The 11,304-nt window shown below is 37.9% G+C and overlaps 1 protein-coding gene and 1 long non-coding RNA gene across 3 annotated transcripts in view; one reads left to right on the top strand and one right to left on the bottom strand.

Moving 5' to 3' along the window:
* FBN2 (fibrillin 2) overlaps positions 1-3,699 on the top strand; it is a 254,961-nt gene extending 251,262 nt beyond the window's left edge. For both annotated transcript variants that reach the window (XM_048851711.2, XM_048851710.2), the window contains exon 65: positions 1,790-3,699. In XM_048851711.2, coding sequence (XP_048707668.2) covers positions 1,790-2,164 — 375 coding nt within the window. In that variant the 3' untranslated portion in view covers positions 2,165-3,699. The remainder of the gene's footprint in view (positions 1-1,789) is intronic.
* Positions 3,700-6,445: 2,746 nt separating this feature from the next.
* Positions 6,446-11,304, bottom strand: part of LOC125637356 (uncharacterized) — a 36,177-nt gene continuing 31,318 nt past the window's right edge. The window contains exon 3 of the long non-coding RNA XR_007356910.2: positions 6,446-6,532. This is a non-coding gene — a long non-coding RNA (uncharacterized LOC125637356). The remainder of the gene's footprint in view (positions 6,533-11,304) is intronic.

Here is an 11,304-nt window from a genome sequence, read left to right as displayed (position 1 = left end):
TCAACCACTTCTGGAGAGGAGGGCTGTTGCATAGCATTGTTCAAATGTTGATCCATGGATTGGCTTTGATGGCAGTTTCTGAAGAGCTTGTTAGTGCTGCCATCCCTGCCTTACAAGGGGTTGTGTGTGGACTCGGCCTTAGTGACAAGAAAGTAGAATGTGGAATGAAAACATCTGAATTTTACCTAAATATCTCAGCAAAGAGGAGAGCCTTTTGTGCATGTCTAAGATAAAACATGCTTTTGCTAAGAAGTCCCATGAAATAGTGGCAGAAAGAGGAGAATAAATTTCCTCATTTAGATCTGGGGGAGGGGGTAGTATCAGTTAGCCACATTAACAATTGTAAGAGAAAAGTGGTTTCTTGGACTTAATACTTCTGATGATGATGATGTACAAACAGTTACCTGATGACAGTATGGTACCACCTAAGTCATTACTTCACTCCTATCTAATGTGTTCATCTTGTTACCAAGCTATCCAGTTATTTATGTTCCATTCATAGCAGTGGAACATACAAGCACCTTCCAAAAAAGTAAAAAATCCCCTCATACAGCATTCATTTCTCATCTAGTTCACTGTACCCTAGTCTCGTTACTATAGCTCTCACATGGCAGTAAGCCATATTGTTATCTGGTGCTATTAGCCTTATGTGAAATCCCCTAATTTACTTTGGAATTTTCATAGTAAATACATATATTTTGTTTAAAAAAAAAAAAGTCAGGATTGTCTGGGTCCTGTTGACTAGCCGCATGCCTGAGGTTCAATGAACAACTTGTCACAGCACCTGCAGCCACCCTCAATTTGCTTTGTTTAATCTACAGTGCATAATAGTATGTAGTGTGATAGGATTTGACCCTTTTTGAGGGCACCCTGTTATAGATGCAGAAGGACTTGAACTGCTAACATTCTGCTGTGCAGCATGAGAATAATGGGTACCCCAGTCATTTCCTGAGAAGTAAAGATCTATCAAAAAGAGAGAAGCAAGAGAAAGACTTCCCAAAGAAGTCGCAGCCTTTTATAGCTCTTTCATTAGATGAAGAACAGTTTTCACCGACAACCACCAGCCTTTTGTTATAACAAAGCTATTAGATTAATTTATCTCCCCCCCCCCCCCCAATCTGTATTCACATGAAACACACTGGGGCAAATTCAAACTCCATTTGTGTTACATCAAAGCAAAATTTCCCCCTTTGGGAGGATCGGTTTGCTAGTAGTGCAGATTTTTTTTCACTACTCTTATCACTGGCAGCTGCTGAACATAGTTTCTCAAATGCCAGGATGTAGACTCTCACTGAAGCTTCTATACAGAAAACATTGTTCAAAGAACTTCCAGTATAGCAGTTCAGGGTTCCATTCTGTTTCCATACTCTTTCACAGTGAAGTTTGATCAGGTATTTAGAACAGGTTGGAAAGTGGGATATTTCTTGTTTCTTTTCTGCAGAGTTAAACCAGGACTTTTTTTGGAGCAAGCATGAGATGATGTAAACTCTGAGGCAAGATTGAAATCTGAACCCTCTGTGGATTTGGGGCTGTAACTTTAATTATTCTGTAAAACCTGAGTGAGAAGCCTTAAAGATTTACAGGGTGTGTTATGTGGAACTGAGTAGTTCTCCCAGTTGGAAAGGATTTATAAAGGGCTTCTTTCACAGCTGCAGTTTTTGAGAGAGGAATTAAACTGTTACTAATCAAACTCATTAATTTGCATTGCTTTAGGAATAATATAGTGTGTGTGTGTGTGTGTGTCTCTCTCTCTCTCTCTCTCCAACTATCCTTTTCTCTTTCACTTCAGATTGAGCAGATTAGCTTGGAAAGCTTAGACATTGACTCTCCTTTGAAGATGAGGTTGAACTTCTCTGGGCTTGGTAACAAAGAACACATTCTAGAACTCATGCCAGCTATACAGCCCCTTACCAACCATGTCCGCTACATCATCTCCCATGGCAACGATTATGGCATCTTTCAAATCCATCAGAGGGATGGATTTAGTTACCTGCACACAGCTAAGAAAAAGTCAGTGCCTGGCACTTACACACTGGAAATCACTAGCATTCCTCTATACAAGAAGAAGGAACTAAAGAAACTGGAAGATAGCAACGAGGACAACTACCTCCTAGGAGAGCTTGGAGAAGTGCTCAGAATGAGACTGTGGATTGAACTCTATTAGCCACCTCTTCTAGACTTAATCCAGTTCTTGAATCACTTCTGTTCATCTATTTATCCACCTGAGCATGTCTACTTTTCAAAAGCTTTAAGGAGTCATTGGACTTAATTTTTTAAAAGGAAAAAAAAAAGACCTCTATCTTTCCACCCTGCCAAGACTACAGAATGACCCTTGCAGGAGGAATGACTGACTCTGCCATGGTCAAAAGTTTGATTACAAGGGCAACCATGGTTACTGTATCCTTTATATAACCTCAATTTAAAGTATATTAAAACTAAAGTTCAAGAGGTCAACACATGGCACTAAATGGCACAAAAATGTGAACAATTTTTTCCTGTTAGCAGTCTGTAACACTTTGGGTATTTTGCTATAGGTGCTAATTAAAAAAATATAGATGTTTATTTATTTTAATGCAGTAATATATGGAGAAATTACAAACTATGTAAACAAAAGGGAAACTCATTTGTTTTTCTTTAGATTTATAAATTTGAGCTATTTTAGAGGTATTCTTAAAAAAAATCCAGTAGATTTGAAAAAGGTTTCCTTTTGTGTGCCAGTTGTCCAAATACTTTTAAAAATACATTTCCATGCTATTACCAGTGCTCTTTCAGCTCTGACACCACCCTCTAAAAGACATTTAAAAGGATGCTTCAAAAACATTGACTATTCAAAAAAAAGTCTTAAATGACTTGAATTACAATATTAAAGATGATTCTCTCTCACTGCCTGTCATTAGGACTTTATTCTGTATCAGCCACACGAAATAATGGGAAGCTGAGGCACAACCACTGTAGCAAAATACCTTGACTGCTTGTGATACCATTAGCATTGCAGGCCAACCTGTACTGTATTTCCTTCCGATAACCTCAAGGTACCACATGTGCTACCACAACACCTCATTCTCACAAAAGGTGCTCTACATACTTGCATTACTGTAGGCAGCTGAAAAAAAAAAAGTATTTCCTTTGAAGGGAACACCTGATGTTTCACTCGGTTTGGTGCTGGCTTGGATTAATGGTGCATTTACTAGGATTGAGCTGTTTCAGGACTGCCATATGTGCAAACTAATTATGCAGTGCAGACCAGGAAAATATATTTGAAATCATTTTTTTTTTAGAACTTTCATTAATACTGTAGTTATACACCATATGCCTCATTTTATCCTAGCCTATTTTGTAAGAAAGATGTTTGTACATGACATTTAGTTTTCTTTAGCGATTTTTTTTAATGTTGTACCATTCTGTGTTACATGTATGTCTCCATGGTGCTTTTTTTTTTTTTGACAGCTGGTGCCTGTAACTCGTCATAGAACAGAACCTCATTATGTGAAATAGCCAAAGCACATGCAGACTCCAGGTTTATTTCAGTCATGTAGCCATGCTGACTAAAGACTAGTTACAAGTTACACTCTGTTGGGTTTTTGGGAAGGAGAACCCTTCTAAATTTTAAATCAACTGTTTGTGAGATTTATATTTTTTATTTGTAGGTCTGTATCACTATGACAACACTTTTCTTGCAATAAAGCTTATTTTGGGGTAGGTGTCTTGAATTGTACATGTATTTTAAAAGAGAACACCTGCCTAACTGCATAGTTGGATGGTGTCACTAATGAATGGCAGAAACAGCAGTCCGTGTAGGTGCATTCTTCCCCTGGCTTGATACTAACTAGGTTCTTCAGGACACACTGGTAACTATGTTAAATATTCCGTCCTTGCACAGTGTTATATTTATCCCACAACATTAGAAAAACCTAATTCAAGTCTGTCTCCCTTATACTGCTGTCCATCGGGAGTAAGTCCAGTGAAATCTCACACTGACTTTCAACCTTTACCTATAAACTCTGGGTTCAGTATTTGACCACTACAATCTCAATTATTTTTAAACAATGCTTCATAAGTGTACAACATTAATTATTAAATGCAATGTCCTAGAATCAGGTGGCTAGATTCATAAAGAGACTTGGATACTTAAGTCCCAAGATCAGGCACCCCTAGTAATAACAAAACCCCACTTTGTCTGCCCAAAGAGGTGGCAGGGTTTGAACAGGGATCTTTCTTCTCATTGGCAAGGACTTGAAGCAAGGGCTCCCACATCCCAGGGCAAAAAGTTAGGAGGGAGGTCCCCTACCCACTTGCAAAAAAGTACACAGGCATCTAACTCTGAGGGGTAACAGCTGAGAATTCCAAGCAGAGATACACACAAGTGCAGATTAGGTGCTGTACTCCCTGAGAAGTGTTTAGGATCAGGTTTAGGACACATCCTCCCCTAGTATCTCCCACTGACTACCTTTGGCAGGGAGCTGCCTAGCATCCTGGCTTCTGTGAATCCCATTTTAGAGGTCTGTCTTATTTGCTGTATAAGGAGCCTGAGTGCCTAACTTAGGCTTTCTAAATCTCAGTGATTTTTCTAGGCACTAGCATCCTAAACTCCTTCAGGAATCTAACCCAGATCCTCCTGAGCCAAAGACTAGAACATTCCCAAAGAATCCATTCCAAATTTTACATAGAGCAAGTGCATGCTTGGTGCTTCAGATAATACAATTGATGGAACGTGAACATATGGCTGGACAGTAACAGCAGCAAGGATGGAGGAAAGCAGCATGAGACAGAGTACTGGACCGAGAATCAGGAAACCTGGATTCTGTTACTGTCCTACATTTTTACCCTGGGCAAGTTCATCTACATAAAGAAACTATTGTGAAATAGGGATGAGTGGGAATTTAGATAGCTATTCCACAATAGCCTCCCATGTGGATACTCTTATTTTGCACTAAGATTGCACTGCAATGTAATCCAGTTCCAAAAGTTAAAGTTCATTAAGCTAAACTACACATGGACACTTTGTCTACATGGCAGGAAAAAAAAGCGTGTTCTTAACTTGTTTGCTAACTGGGCTTTAAGAAATGGCACTGAAGACAACAGCTCAGCTTTTAACTTTTGTTAGTAAAGTTCAGTCCCTGAACTGCTAGCCAAAATTAAAAAGCTGAGCTGCCATATCTTCACTGCCATTTTTAAACCCCAATTAAATTTTTTCTTGCAGCGCAGACATATTCTCAGTGTGGAATAGGAGTGTCCACAGCATGAGCTATTCCAGGCAACTTCCTCAAGTAGCTAAGACCTTAAACCCTGTAGCTCAGATTTCTCAGTCTCTGAAGTACAAATGACTTCAAATGGAAGATGAAGAGACTCCACATCTTGCAGCACTAGCCCTACTTACCCTCACTGCTACTCAGAGAGAAATGGAACTTGGCTTTTATCATAGCATAGCTTTGACTTCTATAGTGCCATGGTTATTCCTATATTAGATGTCTAATTCAATAGTATTTAACTGGTTTTCACTAATATACATAATTGGTCATTTCTTTTCCCTAAGTGTACCATTTATTTCTAATATAAGATAGTGAATGGAATCAGTAATAACAACAGGTAGTAAAATACTGCATGAACAATGAGAATATTAAATTGCTTTTCCCAAGTGTTGGCACTAATACTGTTTGCAGATTGTTTAAGTAAAAGTCATGACAAGTTTAAGAAATCATGCACTTAAATTTAACTCTAGGGAAAATAAAGAGCCAGGAAGTACGGGAGAACCGTTGTAATAAATATTACCTTTTGCCAATTAGCTGCAAAGAATGATTGAGCTATTTACTCTTGGGATAGTCTTTCCTAAAATGTGCATGTGTTCAGATCCACGTGGCACTTGTTAGTACTGCAATTTAAATACTGCAGTATGAAATTACCTGGAACCAGTTATTTAACACTAGCTTTGGATATATTGTCATGGAAGCTGTATTAAAATTCAAACCTGCTCCTGGGAAGAGTGATTGAAATATACACTAGTGAAAGCCCATCTGAGGCTTTGCAAGTATATCTAGTGATACTGATATTACCATTTTTTAACTAGTTTCCAAGAAAGCTACTCATGCTTCCAACGTGGGAACTCTCCAGAAGTGCTTATTGCAGTAAGAGCCAAGAGTGTGAACCATGGAGAGTGGTTATCTTTTGTTGCTGATCGCTATTGCTATTTGCTTTCCATTATTAGCATTCTTGTTAACTGTTCCTTAGAGGATACAGCATTTAAGCATTAATGTATTTTATATGCACTACAAACACTTTGGGCTATATAATATGCTGAAATAGTGTATTTTGCGTGGTCACCAAGTGAATAAGATTTAATTATTTTTTTTTAGGGGGAAAAAAAGAGTACCAAATTCTGAGCTCATTTACCTATGTAAATTTTAGGTAACTCTACTGATGATACAGTGGGCACAAATTAAGATTCTTACCTTTTTACCAGTAGAGAAGATATAGCAAGCTTGGGTCAATATTCTCTATCCTTATAAATGGGGCATATGGCTAGAACCAGGAATATCTTTAAACAAAAAAAAAAAATCCATTAACTGCACATACTATATTCCAAAGTTACACTGGTATAAATTAGCTCAGAATCTGTCCGCAGTTATTTTAACACCCACCCACACTTAATGCTAGTGTCTTTTCATTTTCAAATGATCTCTAAAAGTGATGGGACGTGATTAGCTATAAGCTAATGTAAAATGTCGATCCCCTAGAAACCTATAAAAACAATAATGCATGCAGTTAAAAGCAAGTTGAGAATCTCCCTGTTATCTAAAGGAAGTTGCAATATTATACACGTGTTGGCAAACTGGAGTAAAGTTCTGGGCCACACAGTAGCCTGGTCCCACCAACAAGAAATCGGTCCATTGCTGAGTGGTAATCTTTACCTACAGCGAGCAAGCAATGCTGTGTCAGAGTTGTGTGTTTGTTGCTGGGGTTTGTTTGGTTTTTACACACACACCACCTCCCCCCCACCCCACCCCCAGCTGAGCGGCTGAATTTTACATTAAAGCAGAAATTGTAAAATGCACAAATGTATAATAATCTGTTCAAAAGCTGCTATAAAATTTCCACGGTATGCATCCGATGAAGTGAGCTGTAGCTCACGAAAGCTCATGCTCAAATAAATTGGTTAGTCTCTAAGGTGCCACAAGTACTCCTTTTCTTTTTGCGAATACAGACTAACACGGCTGTTACTCTGAAACCTATAAAATTGCAAAGGTCTTTTCAAATGTAGGCATTATCCTGATTTTACAGATTGACAGGCTTAGGAAATTGAGGCACAAAAATGTTAAGTCACAAGACAACCTAGGACTGGAGTCAGGACTCCTAGGCTCCTGCTGCACTCACTGGATCAATTCCTACATTGGGTAGGGAATAGTAATTTACAAGTATGTCAGGTTTTTGATGCTGGATGAATTTTTAAATCCTAGGGCTAAAGAGACTCCTGTATATAAAACACAATTACAATGTGGAGGTTTTGTTAGATATCCATCAATGGCAGCACCATATCAATCATTGCCAGCTTTCCAGGTCACAGAATCAACAATATCATCAGAATTCCTCCTTCATCTCATGTTATTTCTAGCCCCAAAATTCACTCTAAGATCTTGTCAGCATCCCGTAACTATTTACCCACCCCCGAGGGAAAATCTATTAGGAAGTTGCCAGAACGCTATTTCAATTCCTGTGTCAGATAATGAACTCTGGGGAGGGGAGCTGAATTGTACCCGAGAAGATTTACTAGTAACAACAGGATCAAGGAAAGGCGCTGAAGCCCCTTTAAGTATTTCGTTTTGGACCAATGCACCAGGCTGACATCTGAGTACTACATGCATGTCCTCCAGGCCTACAGTACTTGGAATAAATACATTCTGGGCCAGCAGAAAAGCCAGAACTCTGCACATCTGTTCTAAATTTAATTTTCTTCCACTCCCATTAAAGTCCTAAACACCAGGTTGAATTTGGAATAGAAACTCTGGTGGATATCAATTTTCATCACTTGGAACTGTGCACGCTTCTGTGAGCCCGGCGCTTCCCTCAAGATTTTTTTCTGGGAGACACTTTTCAGCATGGCTGCTTTGCACCATTCTTCTATTTCTGCAATCCAACCTTATTTGGAGCAGTTACTTCATTGCAGCTTTCCATGTCCTATCCTGCCGTTCTAGGCTAAAGTGGTAGATGTGAAGAGAGGCTTTTAATTAATAAAAATATGTTGGCATCATGTAGGTTTTTAACATCCTGGTGGCTGGATCCTGCATCACTGAAATCAATAGGACCGTCACCATTGACTTACATAAGCCCAGGCCCCTAGTTCTCTCTGTATGGGGATGACGACAGGAAAAGTTCATATTTCCGTTATATTCTTCTAGAAATACGCTCACCATTAATAAAAGTAATCCTCTTTAGTGTTAGCTACTGCCACCCTGAGTTTCAACTGGACGGAGCAGGCTGTCAGAAGACCATCAATATTCTTCAGCAACACCAAAGGATTTTAATCAGAACAGTGAAGTAATTTTAGTTAGTGGAAAATGTAAATGCTTTCATGGACTGCTAGAATGGTACTTTAATCTGTTAGTACAATATCTATTTTTAAGAGTAAAGTTATTTTATTTATTACTATCATCAGCATGCTTATAATTCTAATGGTTTGCAGGGTCAAGATTTAATTAACTCCGGGCAAAATTTGGATATCTGTGATAAAAGTTGGAGGTAAATATCTGGATTTCCAGGCTTTTAGGCCCAAATCAAAGGTATTTAGGCACCTAACTTGCAGGAGAGCAACCAAACCGGATCTAAGACGAAAGATTTGAAAAAGTCAGACATGTTTAGTCTTGAGAAAAGAAGACTGAGAGGCATGGGGGGGGAAGAAGCCTCATAACAGTCTTCAAATGTGCTAAAGGACTGTTATAAAGAGACCAGTGATCAATTGTTCTCCATATCTACTGAAGCTACGACAAGAAATAAGGGGCTTAATCTGCACCAAGGGAGATTTAGGTTAGATATTAGGAAAAACTTTCTAACATAAGCTCTAGAATAGGCTTCCAAAAGAGGTTGTGGAATTCTCGTCACTGGAGGTTTTTAAGAACAATTTGGACAAACACCTGTCAGGGACAGTTTAAGCATACTTGGTCCTGCCTCAGCACAGGAGGCTGGACTGGATCACTTTGAGGTCCCTTGCAGCCTGACATTTCTATGCTTCTGTTATTTAAGGTGTTATTTAAAGTATTTAAAGTTGAACCACCACGCACGTACAAGACTGATTTTTTTAATACCCTCATTACTCAGCTAAATCGAAACAGATTTTCATCAGGCCACTGAAAGTCATCAGCTTTGTCAATGGTTTATCTTCTTGCCTAATTTAAATTTTCTACATAGAGTTTGGAACAACAGCTGATCAAGAGATCTCTCACATATTTTATTTATGAAGTGAGCTGTAGCTCACGAAAGCTTATGCTCAAATAAATTGGTTAGTCTCTAAGGTGCCACAAGTACTCCTTTTCTTTATAGGCAAAGTATTGTTTTCACTCAGCACTTACTTTAAAACAACAAAATAACTGCTTCATTCTTTCTCCTCCTTTTATCTTTCTGGAAAACCTGGAAAACTTCAGCCAAAAAATGAAAGTCTGAGAAAGTTATGAACAACTGATACAGGGCAATTTATAATGAAAACATTTAAGCAGCATGGGGCTACCATTACATCTATAATGCCTTAGTCAAGAGATGGTGGTAGGAATGTGATGAATGGGCAATAGCCATCTACAAATATCTGAAGTTTAATTCTTCATCCTTGATGTTAACATTTAACAAAATACAATGGGTTATTTAGTAGGATATAAATATAAGTAATATGGTGACATTATTCAACAAAAACTTTCCGTTGTTTATCAGAAAAAATTTCCTGACAGGCCTTTGAGTGTGCATGATCACTTGTGTGTACAAATGATAGTTTCTATGTGCAAATAAACTGCAATCAATTTTGCATGTGTACACAAATATGAAAGAAAATACAATTGATAATGCATTAAGAATGACTGTGCAAGTGCTTTTTGATGGAAAACTGAATGCACCCAAATGCAACTGGATATACAAGCCTATGAATATTTGTCAACTCTAGTTTTAAAAGGGCCAATTCTCTGAAAATCTAGTTTGGGGAACAACATATATTGGCAGGGGAAGGATACACTAGGACTTCTCTCCTACAGACCATCTCTAACTGCTATAAATCTATATTTTCAAGGCCATTAACTAGGACACAGTAGGCACCACTAAAGTCTTTTTTCTTTAATGCATATTATGTATAAGGCCCTTCCTTTTTGGTTTTTATTTTTTCCCCGGGGAATTTAATCAGTGTTTATTACTACAATAACAAAAACAGATGAAAACTGGTGCAAAAGCTATGGATTTTTCTGGGTAAATATTGGGCTTTATTTTGGTGGGTGGAAGGACAGGGGAAAAAAGTATTCAGTAGATTAATGCTTTGATGAACACAATTCAATGTGGTTTGCTGCAGAACTAAAACAACTCAAAACACAATGCCACCTCTCACTTTAAGAAAACAATACATCTCTAATCCCCAAATAAAATTTTTCATTTGAATAAACAGTTTACTGTTGTAGACTTAGAACTATTAGCCTATAAATATTTACATTTAATAATTGGGCCACACCATTTGCAGCGCATACACTCAACTTCATCCTTTTATCCTGTTTTTGTTTTTTAAAACTTTTGAATACTTCCTTGTGTTCTAGAACATGTTCTGATACAGATTTTCATTTTCTTCCCATTTTAGTGTTTCAAATCTGTGAACTGTTATCCGCTAACTGGTTAAAACGTGTACATGGTTGGCATGAGATTCATCAATACTCTCAGATGTGCATGCACTACAGAGCTTGCGTGCATGCCTGTTTGTTTATTGTGTGCATCTTCTAGACTAATACATAGCCTTATTTCAACAGGCAGCTTTGCATATACACCGACTACTGTATTATCGTAATACACATATTTCATGCAATGTATTGTATTTTCCTAATAAAACAAGTTATTTTATATATACATGAATGATACAAAAATAGGGTGAAAATCGGGGAGGGGAAGAATACTTTTTGTAAAACCCGGGATTTTTTTGATAAAAATTGGTTTAAACTGAAAATGAAGGAGCTTAATTATGTGCCAGCTCTCACTGCATTTCAAATGGCTTTAAGAGATTTTGAAATAGTAAATGTTTTTCCCTCCCCCCATTTTTTGCAGTGTGTGGATGATCTGTTATTCATCTTGTTTGCTTAT

Source organism: Caretta caretta, chromosome 5 (assembly GCF_965140235.1).
Source record: "Caretta caretta isolate rCarCar2 chromosome 5, rCarCar1.hap1, whole genome shotgun sequence".
In the NCBI taxonomy this organism is placed as follows: Eukaryota; Metazoa; Chordata; order Testudines; family Cheloniidae; genus Caretta; species Caretta caretta.
Note: the sequence above shows the minus strand (reverse complement) of the source record. Positions and strands in the feature narration are given on the sequence as shown.